This window comes from Xenopus tropicalis, chromosome 7 (genome assembly GCF_000004195.4).
Source record: "Xenopus tropicalis strain Nigerian chromosome 7, UCB_Xtro_10.0, whole genome shotgun sequence".
Classification (NCBI taxonomy): Eukaryota; Metazoa; Chordata; class Amphibia; order Anura; family Pipidae; genus Xenopus; species Xenopus tropicalis.
In genome coordinates this window covers 22,393,238-22,418,563 of record NC_030683.2, presented here as the reverse complement: position 1 = coordinate 22,418,563, position 25,326 = coordinate 22,393,238, and the positions used below count along the sequence as shown (strand labels likewise).

Genomic DNA, 25,326 nt, shown 5'->3' with positions numbered 1-25,326 from the left:
ATGGGGTTTTTTTTGTAAAACATTGACTATGTACCTTGAGACTTTCCTAAAAACATATAAGTGTTTAGTTCCAACATGATACAATTGGGAAAAGCGTTTGGGAACCATCTTTTTAGGTTGTTTTGCAGATGACAATTTTGAACAGCAATTGTGGGACGTGGGATACTCGTGGTCATTTGGTTGTGGCAAATGAAATAAGGGAAATGCTTAGGGGTGTTAAAGCTGTGGCCCTAAATAGATGTATATTCCCAAATAACTGTGTTCTTCATATATAATTAAGTTGCTAAGCAGAAGAAAACTCATCTTCCACTACCAAGTGTGCCAGGGGTGACCTACTTGAAGGTAAACACCCAAGGAACTGGTGTAATCAACATTTTTGTAGGCTCAATGTTCAATATGATAAGGTAAATAGTCCTCAACTGGAACCTCAGTCTGTATGCTTAGGCCAGGGCTGATACTTTTGGCCTCAGAACCTTTATGGAGAAGCAGTAATGCTAATGGCATGTCAGAAAAAGAGATTTGGGTATCCTGGGAAAATGATGTAGTTTTGTTTGTAATCACATTGCTTTCAAAGCCCTGTGTGTAATCATGGCTGTAGCTTTTGAAGTTGAGCTTGCTTAATGATGTCTGCACAATTTAATGGTAAACTATAGAAAAAAAACCGCGTAGGAACGACACTGCGATCTCAATTAGACTGTTTTAAAATGTATAGGGGGCCTATGTTTTATGGACTTATTTTTCATTTGGCAGGCTGCGGCCATGATTAGTTTTAATAGTGGAAATGATCATGAGTGTTTTTGGACTAATGGCAACAAGAGAACAGATGAAAGTAAGTTTAAAGGCCAAATCTTACAAGCACTAAAGTGGCTCACTGTACCTGAGTCCTTTGTATTCTAATACAAACATATCAGGTATCATTTATGTATTATTGTTCAGGTGGGCACCAAACTTCATCAGGTGATAGTAAGTCCACTCTACCTTGGGAAACCACAGCAGATCTCAGCCTTAGGTGAGACACCCATGGGGGCAAATGACTAAAGTCTGAAAAATATTCTTTCCCAAATCATCCTTGTCTGTAATTTCCCCTTTCCATTCTCTTTGACTTGCATGCTACTCCTACTAAAACTGCAAGCACAGATCAGAGCAAATAAAAAACAACAAAAAAAATGAACTAACTCCCCGCTGCTTGACAAAATGAGGAGCAGGAGAGACTTCACTGGCAAAATCTTCAAGTAAAGTAGAAAACATAAGACCTTTCGCACACATCTAATAAATCCTTAGTGTGTCGAGTTTACAAGCCAAGAGTCCAGCCGAGCCAGGGCAAAGCGTTGGCACGTCCCAGTCACAGAGTACTGAGCTAGGCCAATCAATACTACTTTCCTGTTTTAGAACTGGGTAATTATGAGGTGGAGAGATTGCCTGACCTTTCACCTGCACTGCATTACTTTGCTGATATTAAGATAAATTGCCTGATTTTGGGTAAACATATGCTGCAATTCAAACTGTCAGCACTGGTTTGCTCAGGGATAATTTGTATTGATCTCCCAGCTTCTTCCCAATTTTGCTTACTGACCTCGTGGATAATTAGAGAAGGAACCTTGGGTAAATTTAAGTCACGGATTTAAGATATATATTCAAAAAACATTTTTAAAAAATGACTAAGACATTTTATTTGGGTGTTAATAACAATTTTGCAGTTTGTGTGGGAAGCTGGGACTTTATAAACAACACTTTCACATGAAGGAATCGAATTTGGAAGCAAATTCAACTTGAAAAAAAAACTACTGGGCTACTATTAATAATAAATAAGGCAGAGTAAAATGTGTGCAATGTGGATAAATTCATGAATTGCACTATATTGCAAAAAAGTGACAGTATGTATCTCCACTGCCAGGAAACAGTATTCAAATATCACCCAGGTTTGGTATCCATTATACAGGGGTCCTGTGTTTTTGTATATATTATTATTATTATTATTATTATTATTGACATTTATTTAGAAAGCGCCAACATATTCCGCAGCGCTGTACAATAAGTATGGGGTATTTCCTTAATATGGAACACCATGTAATAATGGAGGGTACTATATTGCCATATTTCACCTTCTTCTGAGCAAAAGTACTATATTGCCCAGGCAGCCCCCCAGGGGAGCATAGGGAATACTTGGGGAGGTAATAAAACATGTCAGTGTAGCACTCTAGAAGGAATTACTCCAGACCAGTGTGATTTTTTTGGACGCCCATCACCCTGGGAAGGTTAGCCACTTGCCCACAAATGTACACACCCCATTAAAAAAAAACATTATAAAAACAATCGGATATATTTAAATTAAATTCCCCTCTATTTGTTTACACAATCTTTTGGTTTTACAATTTCCTCCCCAGCCCCCCCCCCCCCTAAAAAAATAATGAAGTCAAAGTATGGCAAATAAATAAACACATACAGTTATAAAATAAAAGATAATATTAGAACAGTAGCCTCTTGTACCACAGCTAATAAAACATGCCTTCCATGTGAAATATCTCTATATTAACTATGCCATATGATATTAACATTCTTCGTTTAATGGGAGGCCTTTTATCTGTTTCAAATACATTATTCGCCCTTTTCGAGATAAACTGTATTAATATCCATTTGAGTAGGCTACTGTGGCCTAATGCATAGTAATTTTTGTCGGAGAGCTTTTATTTTAGAATAAGAAAATTACACAGCAATAAAATGTGAATGAATAAGAGGCCAGCCTAGCAGGAATCACATTCTATGCCAAATGAGGCAAGCAATCAGACAACCTCTGAAAGAGCCAGATATCCTGTTATCATATGCAGGCTAGTATCCAGACTGGGTCAAACAAATAGGGTCTGACATGACCAAATACACTCAATGATTCCTACATGCAGAAATAGCCTACAGCTCGAGAAGGATACATATTTAAATACATCTGAGTGCTCTGGAGTTAATCTGGTTGCTTTACATGCATTAAACCATAACAGAAGAAACATTCTAAATATTTAAGTCATTCCACTGTACTGGGGGGATTAATCATACCACAATTGATAAAATTTTAACGCTCAGTGATGTGAGCTTGGGATTGCTGGAGCTAATGTGGCAGCAGAGAACAGTATCAGGCTATCAGTTTGCAGCTGTGCCCAGGCATTATTCAATCTGCCAGCTACAAAAAGGAAATATACCAATAGGCAAGAAAGGGAGGGCTTTTCTTCCCACGACATGAATTATTCCCTGTTTATTTGGAAGACTTAGCCAATTCCAAGCACCTCAAGGTCTTTACAGGATAATAATAATGTAATTGCTATAACACAGTGCTAGTTATATTTTCTTTGTTGTTCTAAAGGTCCCCATAACCAGCCTTGACCACCAGCTTACTGGTCTGCTATGGACCCAAATATTGCTCTCCTTGCTCAATATCTGATCTGGCTCATGTAGGTGCCCACCTCAACCATTATATGATCTAATTTTTAGGACACATTACTTCACCATTCCACCGTTGAAGGATGCCAAACCCTAAAAAGATCTGATTCATTGGAAAGCTGGTGAAACAAGAAGATTCAGACATGTATGACCAGTTTCATTTCAATATTTGAGGCAAAGAGGCGGAAAAGAAACTTGCCATGTGTAGACTAACCAATACAGTCATGTATATTAGCCATGATCTTAGACTGCACTCAAGGAGGTTTATTCCTCCTTCTTTTCTGGTGCATCTCTTTGGGTATTCATTGGACAGGGATAACAAAGATCATTCAGTCCTATGATAAGCAAAAAGGTCTTACCATGATTCTACCAAACAACTGGAATCCTACAGGTATTACCTGACCTCTCCTTATTAATTGTCACCAAGTAGACCATTCCGAAACAAGCTAGAGTGAATTTAATTCAGATTGACCAGACTCTACTACTTGGCTTTGTCTTTTCCACAGCCATTCCCAGCATTCCATTTAAACTCTATCATTACCCAAATTAAGAAAAAAAAAAAGGAAAAGATTGTAATGCAGGAAGTGGGTCTCTTTCAGCGCCGACAATCTATTGTTTTTAGCAAGTGTGCGGCCAGAAAAAGAGATATAACAAAATCAGCATTTGACACACATTTTCCTTGGGACTGAAAAAACCTGCCTACAACAACAGTAATAACAGGAAGACATTTATTTGCTTCATTCCAGCTGCTGGTTTCAGCTATTAAACGAGTTCCAGTTGCATTTCAATAATGATCATCTTCCTGTAACTTCCAAATCATGCATTTGTCATAATGCAGTAGTTTTCTAGTTACAAACAGATCCTCGTAATGAGGCAGTTTTTCACATTAGCCGCCTAACTACATAATAACAGCATCTGCAGATCCTTTTTAAAGGACAAGAGAGAGCTTCAATTAAAACTGGGTGGAGGGGGGGGGCGGTTGTAAAAAGGATTACAGCCATTCTAGCTAACAGGGACACCCATAGGAAGTCAATATGGGCTCGGAGGTCCTCACCGGCCTTGATAAACATGAGTTGTGTAAAAATTAAATAAAGTCAAATTAAATTGCTCACTTCGGAGATGTGCCTCTAGAGGGTGTTGGGGATTTCAGTGACAAAGTGCTGTTTGCTGACAAGTAGTTTATACATTAACCAGCTGAATGCAAAAGGAGTTTAAAAAAAAAATGCCAGCTGCAATTATATCACCTTGAGGTTATTAAATGTCCTACTGATAAATGAACTTGACCAGTGGTAGACGGAGAAGGAGAAGGTCTTTCTCTTGATTGGTTCACACTTTATAAAAATAGAAACGTTAAATAAAAAAATAGCCTTGGAACCCACCTGGCAATAAACTCCCCTTAGACTGCATTACCTTTATCTGAAAATCTTCATCATTTAACCTCCAAAAGCATAAAAACAATGTCTGAAGCAGCCCCCTTTATTTTTAAGCTTGGAAATGATGTTAAGTTTTCCACTTTATCATCCACTGTCTCTACCAAGTGCATTTCATCTACAAGAAATTCAGATGCTTGGGAAATTAAAATTTCAAAGATCTGCTGCTGCAAAAAAAAAAAAAAAAATCAATGCGGAAAGATCAATGCTCATAGAAATTTCATGAACTTTGAACCGATGTGGGCATGATGATGAGAAGTGGTTGGAATCCTAGGTAGCTGATAGTTCCAGGCGCAGATGAATTACAGCCTACGGGGCTAAGAAGCGGTATATATTTCGCTTTAATATTTTGTCAGACAAAAAAAAAATTAATTTTTAGTCTATTTCAGTAACAAGACCATATAGGAAAAAAGAATTATCCTTTCAGAGGTGACTTGTAGTACCTACACTTGGTAATAGCACCTAATGCTTTGTACATTAACACTGCAAAGAAATGAAATCAGTTCCCCTTTGAAGCCGATCGCAGGTGCAAATTAATATTGTAAAATGAAGATCAATACATGGACAGGGCAAAATCAATAGCGGCTAAATTATTGCTGCATTTTCCTCCTCATTCAAGATGAGTTGTGTTTTCCTCTCAAAGTCAATACTTTGCAGCTTTTCTCATTAATTTCTCAATAAATTTGGCAATGAATTTCAATCACAGAACTCGGCAGGATAAGCCAAGCATAGTGCGGTGCATAGGAAACACAATGAAATGGAAGGCCTGGGCGCATCACTCATTTGAAGGCGGCAGTCTTGCTTGTTGGAGCAGGACTAATATCCTTGACTTACTAAGTCTAAAACCTACAGGCTATTACAACCTGTTTAGTGTTAAAATGTAAAAGAGGATTTGATCCTAATTTTTTCACTTCAAAGACACTTGAGTCAAATCGTTCCTTATAGATGTCTGACATTTTTCTAACCTCTGTTTTCTTGTAGGCACCTTATATTTATGGACACCTGTTGCTGATATAACAGCAGGGGGGACTGACATACTTTGCTAAGACATAAAGCACTGAAACCTGGAGGAAGGGGAACTTGAATACTAGAAAATATCTTGGGGTGGTTTATTCTAGGGGCCTCTGGTGACTTAAGGTAGCCATTCGCATGGTGGCCATACACGTGGTCGCCAAGCGGGTGGGCAATATCGGGAAAATGACGGCTAATTCGATCGTTTGGCCCTGGGGCAAAACAATCAAATTATAACGGCGGCAATGGGCGCAGTCAGTTCGGGGACCGCATCAATGAGCCGAAGCGGTCCCCGATCCGAATAAATCTTTTAACCTTCCCGATCAATATCTGCCCAATTTCAGGCCAGATATCGGTCGGGCAATCCCTTCGTTCCTGCCCCTACACGGGCCGATAAGCTGCCGAATCGGTCCAAGGGACTAATTTCGGCAGCTACAATCGGCCCGTGTATGGCCACCTTTAGGTTGTATGTAGAAAGGCAAATGATGCCCCATCAATAATCAGTGAATATAACAGTCTAACAGTTATTGGATATTGTTCTCGAATGCAAACAGTTGCATTTTTTTAATGTCAATTGGACTACCTATAATCTTTAGATGATCACTTGAATGTGTTGCTGGGCTTACACCAGTTACATAAGTAACATATCAATTGCCCATTTCTTATTTTCCCACTGCAAAACCAATCTGGCACTTGGTCTTCTAAAGAGAAATGGCTGAAAAGGCTGAGCTTGATGAACTCTTGGATATTGTACTCTATGCAAAAAGTTGCATCTTTCTATGTCAGTTTTTCACCTCTAATGATCACTTAAATGTATTGCTGGGCTTATACCAGCCACACAAGTAATATATTAACTGCCCATTTTGTATTTTCCCACATTGGAACTTGGTCTTCTAAAGAGGTGTGGCTGGAAAGTCTGAGACGAATGACCTTTTATATTTTTCAACTCCATTTACTTTATAATTATTATGTAATGCCTTCTATGGTATGTCAGGGCTGGCTTTATTTTCTCCGAATCAGAAATAGAAAAATAATATTTCTTTTAAGTTCTAAACTGCAATCACAAATGAATATATTATATTATGAATACAGTAAACATAGATCTGTGAACTGGCAATCTTAGTGCTGGTTTGTAATCCAACAAGAACTGTGGTTTTTAAAGGTAAAATACCATTTTGCTTTAAGCCTCCTTCTCCTCGCTGAAGTTTAGTTCAATGGATAGGACTTTTTATTACATGATGCTCTATAGCTGTAGGGCTGACACTGGTAACTGTTTGCTCAAATTGCTCTAATAAACCATGCTCAAACGTCTCGTGTCAAGTGTGCAAACATACTGTAATTGTTTGGGTACAAACCAATCGTTGTAGCAAGGGAGCTGAGCTGTTATCATTTCTGGGCTTGCTGTCGCATCATTGCCATGCAGTCGTTTCATCTTTTCTACATTAAAGGGGGAAAATGTTCCCTATTTGAGGGGTGAAATGCAAAAAATCCTTTCTATGCACTCCAATGAAAGAGTGACTTTAGTGGATAATCATGAAACGTCTTTAAAAAGCCTACTTGGCTTCAAAAACCTTTGAACTATTACTGTATATAGTGGGCACTGTGTATTGCTTTATTAATTGTCCTTGTTAGTTCAGCCCAGCTGTATATGACCAATTATGCTTTAAGTAAAAGTGAACATATACAAGCAAAGATTGGCTGCAAGCTCTGCTTTCTGGACCATGCATAGGTACCAAATTGACCCCTACACAATCATTATGTAATTAAATATCTAATTCAGATATATAAATCTACAGTTAGTATTGATGTTGGTATATATAGTTTATGTATGTGAGTGTATAGATAGGTCAGTATGGGTCTGTATGTGAGTGGATAGATAGGTCAGTGTGGGTCTGTATGTGAGTGAATAGATAGGTCAGTGTGGGTCTGTATGTGAGTGTATAGATAGGTCAGTATGGGTCTGTATGTGAGGGGATAGATAGGTCAGTATGGGTCTGTATGTGAGTGTATAGATAGGTCAGTATGGGTCTGTATGTGAGTGGATAGATAGATCAGTGTGGGTCTGTATGTGAGTGTATAGATAGGTCAGTGTGGGTCTGTATGTGAGTGGATAGATAGATCAGTGTGGGTCTGTATGTGAGGGGATAGGTCAGTGTGGGTCTGTATGTGAGTGTATAGATAGGTCAGTATGGGTCTGTATGTGAGGGGATAGATAGGTCAGTGTGGGTCTGTATGTGAGTGGATAGATAGGTCAGTATGGGTCTGTATGTGAGTGGATAGATAGGTCAGTGTGGGTCTGTATGTGAGTGTATAGATAGGTCAGTATGGGTCTGTATGTGAGGGGATAGGTCAGTGTGGGTCTGTATGTGAGTGGATAGATAGGTCAGTATGGGTCTGTATGTGAGTGGATAGATAGGTCAGTATGGGTCTGTATGTGAGTGGATAGATAGGTCAGTATGGGTCTGTATGTGAGTGGATAGATAGGTCAGTGTGGGTCTGTATGTGAGTGGATAGATAGGTCAGTATGGGTCTGTATGTGAGTGTATAGATAGGTCAGTATGGGTCTGTATGTGAGTGGATAGATAGGTCAGTGTGGGTCTGTATGTGAGTGGATAGATAGGTCAGTGTGGGTCTGTATGTGAGTGTATAGATAGGTCAGTATGGGTCTGTATGTGAGTGGATAGATAGGTCAGTATGGGTCTGTATGTGAGTGGATAGATAGGTCAGTGTGGGTCTGTATGTGAGTGTATAGATAGGTCAGTATGGGTCTGTATGTGAGTGGATAGATAGGTCAGTATGGGTCTGTATGTGAGTGTATAGATAGGTCAGTATGGGTCTGTATGTGAGTGGATAGATAGGTCAGTGTGGGTTTGTATGTGAGTGTATAGATAGGTCAGTATGGGTCTGTATGTGAGTGGATAGATAGGTCAGTATGGGTCTGTATGTGAGTGTATAGATAGGTCAGTATGGGTCTGTATGTGAGTGTATAGATAGGTCAGTATGGGTCTGTATGTGAGTGGATAGATAGGTCAGTGTGGGTCTGTATGTGAGTGTATAGATAGGTCAGTATGGGTCTGTATGTGAGTGGATAGATAGGTCAGTATGGGTCTGTATGTGAGTGGATAGATAGGTCAGTATGGGTCTGTATGTGAGTGTATAGATAGGTCAGTATGGGTCTGTATGTGAGTGTATAGATAGGTCAGTATGGGTCTGTATGTGAGTGTATAGATAGGTCAGTATGGGTCTGTATGTGAGTGGATAGATAGGTCAGTGTGGGTCTGTATGTGAGTGGATAGATAGGTCAGTGTGGGTCTGTATGTGAGTGGATAGATAGGTCAGTATGGGTCTGTATGTGAGTGGATAGATAGGTCAGTATGGGTCTGTATGTGAGTGTATAGATAGGTCAGTATGGGTCTGTATGTGAGTGTATAGATAGGTCAGTATGGGTCTGTATGTGAGTGTATAGATAGGTCAGTATGGGTCTGTATGTGAGTGGATAGATAGGTCAGTGTGGGTCTGTATGTGAGTGGATAGATAGGTCAGTGTGGGTCTGTATGTGAGTGGATAGATAGGTCAGTATGGGTCTGTATGTGAGTGGATAGATAGGTCAGTATGGGTCTGTATGTGAGTGTATAGATAGGTCAGTATGGGTCTGTATGTGAGTGTATAGATAGGTCAGTATGGGTCTGTATGTGAGTGTATAGATAGGTCAGTATGGGTCTGTATGTGAGTGGATAGATAGGTCAGTGTGGGTCTGTATGTGAGTGGATAGATAGGTCAGTGTGGGTCTGTATGTGAGTGGATAGATAGGTCAGTGTGGGTCTGTATGTGAGTGTATAGATAGGTCAGTATGGGTCTGTATGTGAGTGGATAGATAGGTCAGTGTGGGTCTGTATGTGAGTGTATAGATAGGTCAGTATGGGTCTGTATGTGAGTGGATAGATAGGTCAGTATGGGTTTGTGTGTGCTGGGTTTACCTGGAAGGGTTGAACTTGATGGGCTCTGGTCTTTTTTCAACTATCAACTATCAAACTATGTAACTATATACTGAGCATTAACCAGGACCATTAACCAAGAACTGCCTCAAGTGACCCATGTGACCAACTATCTCCCCGAGCGCACCAAGGTGGCCAAAACTAGCAAAGATCCACTCACTTGGTGGCCTAGCTAAACAAGGCTATCTTTCTATATTAAAATAAAAACTCTTCTCAAAACGATTCATTGGGCTAGCTGCTACTTTCCTTGGTAATTACCCCCGTTTACACTTACTCAGGAATTATGAGCAACGAACACAAGGCAAAATAAACCACGTGTCTGTCCATTTTATGTCACTGTAATAAAGTAAATATCCCATTTAATATTTGTAAAATCTGAATATGCCACAAATCCAACTAAAAGCCTCATTAACAAAATGATTGCCTATGTAAATCTAAACATTGTGTAGTAAAATAAAATTGGAACAATTTAATGTCTTTACCATAAAGCCCAATGGTAAATTACCTCCTTGTAAACTGCATACCAGTCATGAAACAAAACAGCAGGGGGTCTGTTCTATGCTGAGTGGTGCTTTTTTTTTTTCCTTTCTTTCTTAATTATTTTTCAGAACATAAGGTAACATGATCATGTTATGGCTCCTTAATGTGTCCATAATAATAGAGTTATTTTTGCTTTCCTGCCTTTCTGAACACTAAAAGCTCCTAATTCTCTTGAAGCGTATTTTGAAGCAGACTGTAGAGGTTTTATTTTGTATTTAGAACATACATATATTTGATAGTTTATTTGGAACTATAAGATTTCATTATTTATTTTTATAGACCCCCCCCCAAAAAAAAAAATTCAGCTCCTATTGATTGAAACATATATGACCCTTTGTCCTTTTTTTTTTCTTTAAGATAAATTACTGTCTACTCTATGTCAGTTTTGGTGCAGCCGAGTCAATACCGTCACCTTGACTTGGGAAGTTGTTGATTTATCTGTTTCTCTTCTGTCCAGAGTTACCACAACTTACAAAAAAAATACAATAAACAACCTATTATGAAACATACAGAGAGAGCCTTTTGGTTGCTGCCATATGGTTGGGGGGGGGGGGCAGAATGGGGGGCGGCTAGAAATAAAATAAAGTATTCTCTGATGATAGACAAATGTATCTTGTTAGCAGCAGCAAAAAAGCGCTTGACTTCTACTAATAACAAAAAGGCCATGCTGGTCACTATGGGTGCAGAGACGAAGTACCCTGTCACCGTCTTGCTCGGGAAATTAGCAAATAATGTTTCCTTTCCTTGATAAATGGCAGACAATCCTCTCTCACCAATCATTTTTAACATTTTGATGCATGTCTACGATCCCGCCGGAGGAACGCCAAAGTTTACTGGCCCTCAATTTTCCGATGATGAATGGAACGCTGGCAATGTGCGATTTCTATATGAGGTATAGTTCATTTTAAGCAATTCTGGTAAATGGGTGTCACTGATTAAGACAAATCGTCTGCTTGTGCAATAGCACAAATGGTATGTCTTATTCCTCAGACCTCCTTGGAGGCGCAGAGGGAGAAGGTACAAAATATAAAATCCAAAGTTGTCGAACCATTAATTGTAAAGCACGTCCTCTATGCCACGCAATATACTGACGATAAGATATATGAAACGGAGGTATTTAACTAGGTTCAATCACTGATACTTTTAATTGTCAAGCTGTGTCCCCTTCTGTTGCTCCAATTAAGGGAGCCTGGATACAAAGGGTATCAATTCATTTATATTTCATGTCGACAACTAATATCATTGTCAGCATGATCAATGTATAACCAATGGAGAAACTAACAAGCAACATTTACAAACTGCTGCGGAAGAACAGAAAGAGGAAAGGATGCCACATACAGATAATGACATGAACAAGATCAAAGCATTTGTCTACGGAGCAATGTCAACTGTTGTAGATTCCAACTCCAAGCTCAGGAAGTTGCTATCATGGGGCCCCCTGGCACTTCTTATGCTGCTAAAGTAGATTCTAAAATGAATGGGGCACCTTGAAATAGAGTTTGATGGAATTGCAAACAGCTACAAATGGGAGTGTAACTTTAATTCTGATATTTCTGATATGCTTTGACAGTGGCAGGCAGAATCAACAGGACGCATCCCACTGTGAGTCAACATTTATGTTGGGTTAGGGAACAGTAGCCATTCAGGAAGTCTGGGGCCCCAATCTGTATGTGTGTGTTGGGGATTCAATTAATTATACAAGATATGTACATGCCTGATGTATATGCTATACATATACAATAATAAGCCCTTTATACCTGTCTATGCAGGGAACTCAGGGCGTATGTTTTCTCTGTCCTATCACGGAACCTGGTTCTACACACCTTGGCCACAGATAAAGAATCAAGGGAGTACGGGCGACACTTATGAGTTGTGCAACAGTAGCATACTGTAGTAAATGATATGATGGGTAGACCGTAATTAGTAGCCATTGTGAGTAGAAGTTATTTGTTTAAAGAGCACTGACCTAGAAGACAGGTAGTTTGTCTTGGCTGCAATGGTAAGAGGATATTGACTCTAAATGGTGTGTATCATTGACTGAAACACATTTGAATGCATACAAAAGATTGTTAAACTGGTTAGTTCTCATGTTTCCCAAGCGGTATCAGATCTGTGCTTTGTGTGTCATTTATTGTCGAGTGTAACTCATTACTTGCATGACTTTAATTTTATTATGGCCCTTTCCTAAAATTCCAAAGATAGACCAACAATACTGAATTAACTACCCTCTAGCATCCTGCTCTCTAGCCGTTTATCCTCTATACCACATGTTAAGGGAAGGATTATGATAAAGTCATGATGTCCTACAGGCTGGGACTGTAATAAGCTCTTGACAAGCCACATCTAGCCTGTGTGCCTCTAGTAGGACAAAGCTACTCTAGCACATTACAGCCTTCCCTATCTCGGGGGAACCATTTGCTTTTTTGACGATGCTGGGAATTACACTTTACAACTACTGGCAGTACATGTGTGTTTACCTCCCCAACTTAAAAAATAAAATACTACAAACCAGTGATGTTAGGGAAAGCCATGTGCACAATGAATGCATATATGCACGAGCTGCCTTGTTCCTGGGAAATTCATCCTCTGTTAAATCTATCATCACCTCCGAAGGAGACTCTGGAAAGTAATTGGGTTAGGACTAAAGATCAACTGTTGGCAGCTACAGCTACTTGAAAAATAACCCTATCCATGCACTGCGCTAGAAGACAAAGCAATACTGGAGAGATCCATAAGGAATATATACATTAGTGTACTAGATGTGATCAGGTAACTACTGATGAATATGTAAGCTAAATAGGCAAAAAATACGTGGTTCCATTTAAACTTTAAAACCTTACACCTTGTCCACACTATTACAACGTTTCTATCAAATTACACTATGGAATTTTAGGAAATTTGATGCCGCAATGGTGAACTTTGGAACTGGTTTGAGGCTTTACATTAACAGTAACACAACCAGTATCAGGCTGGCCTGCTCGGGTACAGACAAATGTCCCAGTTGGCTCTAGTGTTACTGCCTGAACAAACTCTCCAAACGAGCAGATCTTCCCCCTGATATGCTTAACGAAGGTGGGTGCTATTGAGCTAATCCAATCCTTTGGCCCTAGGGCCGATGCAGTCCTCAACCTGGTGGGAAAATCAAACCTGCCCAATGGATATCTGCCTGATATTTGGCCAGATATCGGTCGGGTAGGCTTGTTGGAAGGCCCCATACATAGAAGATAATATGCCAATTTGGTCTGAAGGGCCTGAATTGGCAACTTAAACCTGCCCGTATATAGCCACCTTTGTTAATGCTCTGCAAGGTATTGGGCAGTTATATGTAAGAGCACTTAGGGGCTGTAATAGATAAAGGTAGTAAAGGCAAGTGTAATGCTCTTAAGGGGCATTGAGGGAGGCATTGCTCTACAGGAACATTTAGGGGTCTTGGAATACTTTTCAGGAGACCTTAGGGGATGTTGAATGGTTTGCAAGGTAGAGACACTATGCAAAGATCATCAGATCAAATTGTTCAAAAGAACATTTCGGGCATAATGAACTAATGGCTCCGTCCATCCAAAATTCTTCTAATCCATGAAACTTTTCAGTATATGTTAATATTCCAACCTGCCTTTTTAGTCATTATTTACAAATGTTTTCAATCCTACAAAAACCTAATAAACCCTTTATATATAAATGACAAGCCTTAACCCTGTGCAATGTTAACACTGCAATAACATTTTTTATCTAAAAAAAAAAAAAAAATCTGAGATTTTTATGTATTTTGACAATAGAGAAACAATTTTGCCAGTGAAAAAGAACTGCCATAAAGGCTTAAGCAGGATCTAGCGGTATAATATTTCACCGGCTGTAATGAACCTTTAAACAAAAATCACATTTTGTGCATGATTTGCATGCTGTAAAAATTCCGAGATGAATATAATGTTATCTAAGTACCAGTGTATTGTAGCTTGTTCGCTACCATCTAGAAGCCAATTTACTATTAACTGGCAATTACATACAGAATGATTGTTAATTCTTCTCCTAAGTGCTAGCTGCTTGAAAATTGTTATCTCTCTCTAATTTCTGACCTTCTTACAACAGGGTGAGGTACACTGGGAATACAAAGGACTGGTAGAAAGGAGCTGGACATGTCATTTGTGACTCATTCTTTTAATTTACCGTGCTAATCAACTGAACTGCCACATTCTCCCAAGGTAATTGTATCTTTATAATTGTTGGGAAAAGGAGTAAGCAATACTGGATGGCTAGTTGAGGGCTGTCCTTTCTTAACATAATGAGAAGCCGTGCAGTCGGTATTTGTTACTGTGAAGACCTTTTAAAAATAAAGGGTACCTTATTCAGCTTGTATTTACTGAACACTCCAAATTGAAGTACTTTAGACCGTGCCTGGTTATCACCCTCCTCTCTTGTTTCATTATCTCGAGGTCTTGTTGCCCTATGCCACAGCTCATGCTGAGAAGGTTAAATGTTAGTGAACAAAGTCAGACTGAGAGCACAGTTATGCGCTGATAGGAAACAGATGCCGGTTATACCTGGCCCTACCCTTTTAACAGTCCACATTATTTGTTTCTCCTTTCCAAATAAAGTCAAGTGCGCGGGCATTTTTCTCCCAAAGAAATAACACACTATGACAGTAATTGGCAAAAATTATATTTAGGTGATTTATGAAACGCGTGAGCAGTCAAGTTCATATAGATGCCTGTATACGTACGGCTTAAAGGCACACTAACCCTTTTGGAAATTCTGATTATTGGAAATAGTAAGAGATGAAATAAATAATGATATAAAGATATTATTAAACATAATGTGTTTCTGTATGTGGAGATTTTGCATTGGTTCTTACAATCCATCAAAAATGCCTCCCTACAACCAATAGTTTTTCACCACCGGATAAACTTGGGTGTGTGGCCTAATGGACAAATGTGCCTGATATCACTGTAAGTTTGGCCAGATCATAAAGGAGCAGTTATAGCCAAGAGTAGGCATAGGCACACAGGAATAACCAATATTGATAAAAAATGGTGAGTTTAATATTTCTTAATGGTTGTCGTATTGTGTGAAATATGGTAACACACACGAATAGCCGAACTGAACAGGTCTACAGTTGAGACCATGAACCAATACAAGGGAGGTGAGACCTCTTTACAACTTTACTACTGACCTCCAACGCAATGTCATTGGCCAATAGTAACTTCTGTTCAAGACCAGTTGAATTAAATGATGGCCATTTAAAACAGGAATCCAAGGGCGCCACAGGCAAATTGATGGTCATTAACTTTAGGTAAAGACTATGAAACTCAATATCAATATAATATTCACAAAACGCACGAGTGTCAGCTTGATAAAAAAAAATCAAGAGCTGATTATGCGGCCTGTATGTTTAAGGGTTTGGGAGGAAAGTCTGGCACACTCAAGGGAAACATACAAACTCCTTGCAGAAAGTACCAATCAAATTCAGGACTCCACCACTGCAGGGTAGAAGAGCTAACCATTGAGCCACCATGAAGCACTATAAAATGTAACACTATGCCTATGTTGCCACTGTTCGACAAGAGAAATATAATTTATTACTTTTTTTATAATTGGACAACACTGACCCAAATGTCTATAGAACATTTCTATTTTCTTCATGTGTTGACACAGTGTGATAATAACTTAACATATTGACTCTAATGCTTATAAAACTTGGTAACTTACCGGTATAGACAAATCGGCCGGGAGCACCTTTACAGAACTGCTTTGACTTGTAGGAAAGAGTTACTTCAACAACGCCAGGAATGTGCCTTGGTGGGGTCTGAACTCTGATGGCATGGGGTGTTATCAGCTACAAGTATAGACACAAAAATCAGCTATAAGTATCACATAATAAACTTAGAATCAGGAGCAAAGAGATATAACTTATTAAAAGCAATTGCCTTCAATTACTAAAATGAACTTCCCTTGTACCATCAACATTAGGCTTCAGGATACTCTCGCTAGCTCTACAGTATGCTGGGGGGAAAGTCTGCAAATGATTCCTGAATTTGGTTTGCAGGAAAAGCCATGGGGCATCATTCATATGAAAATTGCCACCATATGTCTACAACGCCTGCTTCTAGTAACGCTTCACACTAATTGATCAATTGGGCACAAAGACCTCTGGCAACATGTTTTCCACTAGAGGTCCTAGTTGTGTCTCAGCTCTACCTGCTGATGTCCAATCTATCTGGGGTTGTGAATTCATGGATAAATAGATTGTTTCCCTAGATACCAGTTCTCAATAGATTATTGGAAGCTTGTTTAAATCAAACAGGGTATAAACTCCCACTAGCCGTATCTCCTTACCTCGCTCCACACCAACATGGTTCCAAAAACCACTTGTAAGCCATCAAAGAAGTTATCGCCTATAATGATCACCGTCGCTCCGCCGGTTGTCCATCCTTCGCTAGGGCTGATCGCTTTTATGCAGGGGGTAGCTACTTGCACAAAAAAAAGAAAAGAAAATTTAAGCATATGCAACTTTTCATATTGTTTTGGTTACTACAACTCAATGTCAATGACAAATCATATTCAAAATAGCAGAAAACAAAGGCATGGTTTCTTTGTGAAGCAATAAAAAAAAAATGCATAAAGTCAGCATGGAAATGTATTTAAAGAAAACTGTTGCATGTATTATAAAGCAAGGGCCAAAAACTGATTACTAGTCAGCCTGAAAAATGGCCTAATACAACGAATTACATGTCAAAGCAAATATGGCTATTACAAATGATTAAGCATGGCGTGAATGTGGCATGTCGATTTATCTGCTTTACTGTACGGATCTAAGCGGAGTCAATCACAAGGTTGTTGAGTGGAAATGGAAGAGCAAATGTTCTGAATTATTATTTGCCGTAAGCTGTTAATTGGGTTGGGGTTCTTTTTTATTATTTTATTTCCATCAGTGATCTTTTTGCCTTGAGTTCAAACCTTCATTTTCCTCTGTCACTCTATAATTACTACTTTTCAGTTTTCTGGGGAAAGGCGGGGAAAAAAAATCAAAAGCTCTATATTAATACTTCTGTCAAAGGTACACATTTTACATCTAATATTGTTTGTCGACATGAATCCCTGAGCCATTTACTTGACCTCCTTTTGTCTCCAGAGTCCACACATTTGCATGAGTTATTACAATGGCGCTTCTGGAATACGGCCGGCAGAAGCCAGCACCAGTCACTCCAGGCTCACAGCAGCTAGTAAAACTGTGGAGAGGCTTGGGCTGAAGGCTGCTCAGCCTGTGTGAGAACCGCTTTGTTCTCCTCTTTGATCAGCCCTTCTTTTACATGGTGTTGACAGACCTTTTTTACCGGCTTTGAAGGTCTTTTGTATAAGTGAGTTCCATGCAAAGGAGCACATACTACAATATACACTTTCCCTATTGCAAGTAAATTCCACTACTCTCTAATGTACCTGCCGGGTCAGTTCCATAGTTATTGACTGTCCCTATCCCAACCAACCTAAAAGCTATTATACCCACATTAACATGACTGTTTTAGGTGAATAAACTCATTAACAATATCCAATTTCTTTAATGATTCTTCGCATGGAAGACTAGTCATCAGCTGATTGGGATAAGGTGGCCTCACCTCATTATAAGATTTGCTCATTTGGCAAAATTGCCAAATAAGCTGACCTTTCCCTAATATGTCCACCTAAGGTGGCCGATGTTGGGCTAATTTGATCATTTGGCACTACGGCCAAATGATCAAACTACAATGATAGAGATTGGTCAGAGCAAAAAAAAATGTGGCCCGACTATAAAATGTTTTCATTTGTCTGGCCTATTTTTTGTCCAGATATCGGTCAGGTAGAGCCATCGGGGGGCCACATACATGGACAGATAAGCTGCTGAATCAGTCTAAAGGACTTGAATTGGCAGCTTAAATATGCCCTTGTATTGCCACCTTTACTTGAGCAACCATTCCTAATAGAAGGATGTCCTGATGGGATTTTTCCTAAATCAGAATTTCATATAATTAAATAAATAGGTTGTGGCTTTTATCCACTGAACAGAAACATGTGCATTCTTCTCTACATGAGATTTTACAAAGGTGTCAACTGCCACTACTCTCTTATCAGCCTGGTTAATCACCATTAGCTATTGTTGTTTGGAGCACTTCAGACATGCCATCTTCCTTTGTTTGCTTTAATGTTGGACTCGTGGAGGTTATATTTGCTTATTCCACGTGCATATCCCTCTGCAACAGAGGAACAGAGCACACACTGGGAACCTGCCCTTAACTAGCGCTGTTGACTTCATGCTAATAAGTTCATACAAATTTTCATTTCTGAGGCTTCCGAATGACATTTGCTTTTCTTAATTGCATGGAGAGCATTTGAAAAGGATCAGATCTCTAAAGACTGACAAGTCTCCACACAGGGAGTGACCTTCATCAGCACAGCCAATTATGGCAAATAATTCGCAAAAAAAAAAAAAATTACAGTAAACAAATTTACTTTGGAGGTGGAAAAAGGGGTAGAAAAAAAAAATAATCTAAAATCCACTGCCTGCGCAGGAGGCTTCGGTCTGGCAGCTGGGGCCCAGTGAAAACACATATCGTCTAGGAATTTGTATTGCGTCTGTACCAATAGCCACCCCCCTTCTGCCCGTATTTGAATACATTTCAATGCACATATAGAGAAGGAACATGTGTTCAATGGAACCATAGTAAAATGAATTACACAGACAGTGTTAGCAATAGAATGGTATCCGCGCACAATACACTTAAGCAGATGATATGATCATGGCTTTAGAATAACAAAAAAGGCAACCATTTGTTTCCATTCCCCCCGATTCTGTTGTGAAAGCAGAAAGCAGATTTATTGCTTCCCTGGCTCCCATCTCCTCCAGATCTAGATCAGGGGATGCCCCCCAACCATATCATTAAAATGCTAGTGCACCTAACTATTAGCCGTGTGTTTGGGCTAATTAATAAGGAAGTATCTTTGATATCCAGTAGGTGTCGCCTGCTCATTTGATGTTCATTAATTACCTACTACAAGTAGATTTGTCATATTTTATTCATGATTCCCTCATTTTTTTCAGTGGTGGCTACTGTTCATGAAGTAGAAAAAAAAAACATTTTAAGTTATATAGGTTTAAGTCCAGCTGTGATTTTTTTATTTTGAATTTTTATTTTTGCACTTTTTTAAATCTAGAATTGCGTTTTCTACTTAAACATTTCATTTGATTTCAGCTTATTTATTTTTATTTGATTTGATTTTTTTGCCATCTTTCCAGGTATTTTATTAGCCTCCATCTCCTTTCCTACCCGTTTTGATTAATCAGCCAACTCTCTGGAGTAATATCACAGCATTTGTCACCTTTTTTTTTCCCGAATTCACAATATTGAGGCACTCAAACAGGCCTAATCTTGCCTCATGAAGCCTTCTTTGTTCTGCCTGCTAAAATGTCTTGTAATTGTGCTTAGAATGTCCAGATGGCTGGTGATACTCCAGCTGATGGGATTATACCTTTTACCTCTCCTAAGGCCATCTGTTCTCTTTAACTCACTAAAACCCTGCAGCCTGGATTCAGTTGTCGTTATTGCATAAACCTAACAACATTACAAGCACTTGGCATGCAAATCACTTCTGTGCTGCAGGCCTGGGGAACTTGCTTAAGGTTTACACTGTGTTAGTAAGTCATTTTGAGAAAAAGTGACAAGGAAAATAATATATCTAGGCTATTTTGCTTGATGCTAAGTAGTCACACTTTTTTTTTTCCCTGGATTTTTTTTTTTTTAACTACGGAGATAATTTAGCATGCTAAAAATAATCAGTGGCGAGCTTCTATCACAACAGTAGGGAAAATAGTCTAGGAGAGCATGAATATATACTATATTATTGGATAATGAGGTGCCAGGACAGAAAAGTTGCATGAAATTTCATATATACATATATAGGTATAAATACACAGAAAGAGGTTGTGGGAGCACTCCAAGGCTAAATAAAGTATACAAATACATTGGAAGTGCGACTGATCTGGCCAAATTAACTACAAGCATACAAAAAGAAAGGGGGATTGATCAATGCACATTCCCTGGTCCCCTGTTTCATAAGTAAATTGTCTATGCTAGTGCGTATATTGACAAAAAAAACAGGGGACCAGGGAATGTGCATTGATCAATCCCCCTTTCTCTTTATATATATATATATATATATATATATCAGTCGTTGGAGTGTCTGCACTCAAATCCAAAAATCATATAAAACTGAGTGCACAGTCAAATTTAATATACAAAAACTGTTTTTACATTGACACATCTTTAATAAAACATAGCTTTTATTTAGAACCTATAATACAAAAAAAAATCCAACATGTCGGTCCTTATTTCCAATTAGAAAAGCCCTGATAAAGACCAAGATATTGGACATTTTTTTGTACAATTCGTTTAAAATAAAAGCTATGTTTTCCTTTCTTTTTAAACATTTTTATTGGAATTTGTATTAAAACAAACAATGTTATACAAACAACATCATTTGAGCGGTTTTATTTGTACAAATTTGCAAATAAAGATAAGAATATCTTTTGTAGAACATAAAATAAACATTATCAGTGATTTCTATGTTTTGGCTAAAGTTACATTTTTACAGTTTTTATACATATATATATATTTATTTTTTTTCAATTATTACTTAGGGGTTTAGATCTACTTAGAACAGATTGCTAACTCAAAGCACTACATAAATCCAATAATTCAACGGGTGTGATAATCAAGAAGATGTTTTCCCCATTCTCCTAATTATCTTCCTTATATTTTTTTGGATGAAAATTAATATTTTCATTTATATTCCGTGTCACTCGTTACAAAATGGGGTTCTCTTTGATTAAAGTTGACTCGTTTACTGCACAAAACTGTTGATGGGAAATGTTTGTTTGGTTGTGTAACTGAATCGGTTGGCACTGATTCTTGCAGCAGTAAAGTAAAAGGAAAGACTGCGCTCCTTTGGGGAGAAAAAAGAAATCATTTTTGCAACATGCACTATATTCCTAAACTAAATATTCATTATTTTGCAAATCCGTTTCTGCTTAGAGTCAGATTTTTATATACAGCTTAGAAATATAAATACTTGTGTTTTGCAAAGATCATAATAGCTCATTAGAGGAGGCTGAATTTGGACCACTACCAAAATCTAGCACCACAGGGCTGAACATGCTTGCTTGAACCTATAATGTTGCCAGTTTTGCCTCTCTAGGGAAGAAATCGACTAGGGGAGAGGATTCAACCTTCTTAATTGTGAACCTCATTAGTCCTGGTTGCTAGGCAAAACATACACCTACCTTCAGTGCATATAAGAGGGATAAACAATACGTCATAGGCTATAATGACTCTTGTGCTCAGGGCAACCTCTAATTATTATATTTTTGTTCTTCTTTACCTCAGTCATTATGGCAGAAAAACAAATTAGTTTATTTTTGTGAAGCAGAGCAGATTATAAACTGCGCGCTGAGTTCTGATATCTGAATCCCACGGCTTCGAGTCATCCCAGATTTTAAATGGTATATTTTAGAATGTGTTTATTGTTAGAGAATATTTAGGAAATTTATTTTGCTTTTCAAAGAGACAAGTCGCTGTGTCAGGATCTGCCAAACAAATTGTGTCCCGGAGATCTGTCTTTATAAATAGAGAATAGTATACACAGATTTGATCATATTTGCCAGTAAAGTAAGTAAATCTCCTCCACTTTTGTCGGACTAAACTCTAACCCTTCCATCTGCATTTTATCTGCCCAGCAACAGGAAACTGACCTCATTAGAAATTCTTTGGAGATTGGGTCATGTTTTTGTTAATCATTTAGAAAATGTACCTCTTATCCAGCAAAAAATAATATCAAACCAAAATAATAGCGCAAAAAAAGCAGAAGGTGGGAAATAAAAAAAGGTAGTGGTGCTGAAATGAAGGGATCAGGTTAACAAACACGTTGTGAATAAAATGCTCTTGACTGAAGACAAAAGGGAAAATGAGAATTAGAGGTAGATGACATCATTTTGTCAGGCTGGCTCTGTCACGTGCTAAAAACTGTTGAATCATCAGAAGGCTGCTAGGTCAGTTGAACTGAGGCGAGAAAGTAGATCTAATCGTGTATAAAAAATAAAGTATGGTGAAAAAAATCATTGCAAATTAAAAAAAAAAAAACATGTAAATGTGTGCCTACCATTTTCCAGATAAGAAGGGGCCGTACCTTCTGAGGGGTCAAGACGGCGCGCCCGCCTCCCATGTTTGGAATTGTTGTGCACAAACATGTTGTCTGAGACAGCCAGGACATGGCCGTCCACATTGACTGTTGTTGATACAACAACCTGGAAAGAAAAACACAAAAACAGAACAAGAATGTTTATGTAAAGTGGCGTTTGGGTTATTTCAGTGATTTACTTAGAACTCAGTTATGAACGGGCAGATTTATCAGATATTAAATTGGGAATTCTGTTGGAATTCCTAGCAAGGAACACAAATTTCAACAGTTTGATCAAAAATCAATATTCTTTTTATTGCCCGTAGCCTTCAGGGATTTGTTTAGATTTGATCTAAGAATGACTAGCCTGGTATGCTGAATTCTATCGGACATTTTCTTTTCTTCCATATTTGATCAAAATCAATAGCGATTGAATGAACTTTCCTAAATGATCAATTTGAATTAGATCGATTGACAATGAGTCCCTTTGACCCATTTCGATTGGATATTTGCCTTAAGAAATCCAAAAATCGTTATGAATCAATTTCAGTCAACATTAAAATTCTGGGATCTTTTGCAAATCAATAAATATTTGGATCATATTTTGAAATTCTCTTAAATTCCCAGCGAATTTCGTGAATAGTTTTACAATTGCTAGAATGCCATGGGTTGCTTATGCCTGGCAAGAGCAATACACAAGTCAAACAGGCCAGGGTTTCCTAACCGTTTCCTCAGGGGACCCAGATTAATTACGGGAATCATCTTTGAGGCCCAAAAGTTCATTATGCAGCTAATTTTAATTGGCTTTTTTTAAGCAGCCAAGAGAAATCAAACCAATCACGGATCTAACCATTCACTGCAATGACAGTCAAGTTCCCACTTAATATATTCTGTATGATCTCCCACAAACTTATAAATAGTAATTGGACCATTACAGTTCGAATAAATATTTTTTAACAAAAAAAGGCTTGCTGATTTTTGTTAATATACATTTGATTAACTGAGCTGAAAATGAAAAAAAAGTGCAAGTAAAATAAAACTAAAACAGTGGCCATTTGTCAAATCTTCATCAAAATGTAGTCAGGCACTCTGAAAATCTGAAAGTATTTAGGGCCCAACATCTGTAGTGCAATGATTATATTTACTGACCAATAATAAGGTGTTTGCATATGAAAAAGCTGGAACCGAATATGAATAGTGAAAGTGTTTCCAGCCCATGAAAAGTATCCATTCTCGAGTTCCTATGGATGGAGATTGACCCTGCTATGTCAATGGAATTTCCGTTTTTTTTTTTCTTTTTGAGTGAAAGACTTCTATTCTTGTGTCCAGGTTCAGAGTACGGCCACAAGAAATGATGGATAAGGCAACTTTTTTAACTTCAGTTGTTTCATAGCAAAGGCAGTAACGGGAAATACTGTATAAAATCTGCAAACATGTTAACCAATGACACTGCAGCTTAAGGTTCACAAAAGGAATGTTGAGTATGTCGCCCAGGTTGGCCACATGGAGATAAGACCCCCCAAATGTTTCAGGAAAATAAGCACTGGCAATATTCACACAATTCTTATATGGTAAAGAGTCCTATTATTAAACTTGGTACAGGTATAGGACCCGTTATCCAGAATGCTCAGGACCAAGGGTATTACGTATAAGGGGTCTTTCTGTAATTTGGATCTTCATACCTTAAGTCTACTAAAAAAACAATAAAACATTATTTAAACCCAATAGGATTGTTTTGCTTCCAATAAGGATTAATTATATCTTAGTTGGGATCAAGTACAGGTACTGTTTTATTATTACAGAGAAAAGGGAATCATTTAACCATTAAATAAACCCAATAGGGCTGTTCTGCCCCCAATAAGGGGTAATTATATCTTAGTTGGGATCAAGTACAGGTACTGTTTTATTATTACAGAGAAAAGGGAATCATTTAACCATTAAATAAACCCAATAGGACTGTTCTGCCCCCAATAAGGGGTAATTATATCTTAGTTGGGATCAAGTACAGGTGCTGTTTTATTATTACAGAGAAAGGGGAATCATTTAACCATGAAATAAACCCAATAGGGCTGTTCTGCCCCAATAAGGGGTAATTATATCTTAGTTGGGATCAAGTACAGGTACTGTTTTATTATTACAGAGAAAGGGGAATCATTTAACCATGAAATAAACCCAATAGGGCTGTTCTGCCCCCAATAAGGGGTAATTATATCTTAGTTGGGATCAAGTACAGGTACTGTTTTATTATTACAGAGAAAAGGGAATCATTTAACCATTAAATAAACCCAATAGGACTGTTCTGCCCCCAATAAGGGGTAATTATATCTTAGTTGGGATCAAGTACAGGTACTGTTTTATTATTACAGAGAAAGGGGAATCATTTAACCATGAAATAAACCCAATAGGGCTGTTCTGCCCCAATAAGGGGTAATTATATCTTAGTTGGGATCAAGTACAGGTACTGTTTTATTATTACAGAGAAAAGGGAATCATTTAACCATTAAATAAACCCAATAGGGCTGTTCTGCCCCCAATAAGGGGTAATTATATCTTAGTTGGGATCCTGTACAGGTACTGTTTTATTATTACAGAAAAAAAGGAAATCAATTTTAAAAATCTGAATTATTTGATTAAAATGGAATCTGTGGGAGACAGGCATTCCTTATTTCGGAGCTTTCTGGATAACGGGTTTCCGATAATAGATCCCATACTTGTATATGGTATAA

The 25,326-nt window shown here is 38.2% G+C and overlaps 1 protein-coding gene across 19 annotated transcripts in view; it reads right to left on the bottom strand.

Annotated features, from left to right (window-relative positions):
* Positions 1–25,326, bottom strand: part of ebf3 (EBF transcription factor 3) — a 137,358-nt gene that overhangs the window by 22,847 nt on the left and 89,185 nt on the right. For 8 of the 19 annotated variants that reach the window (XM_031905717.1, XM_004915812.4, XM_002932648.5 and 5 more), the window contains exons 8-10: positions 22,583–22,727; positions 16,733–16,866; positions 16,106–16,232 (exon numbers count right to left, since the gene is read on the bottom strand). In XM_031905717.1, the coding sequence (XP_031761577.1) occupies positions 16,106–16,232; positions 16,733–16,866; positions 22,583–22,727 (406 nt within the window). The remainder of the gene's footprint in view (positions 1–16,105; positions 16,233–16,732; positions 16,867–22,582; positions 22,728–25,326) is intronic. The other 11 variants (XM_031905720.1, XM_031905716.1, XM_002932649.5 and 8 more) reach the window with 3 other exon arrangements.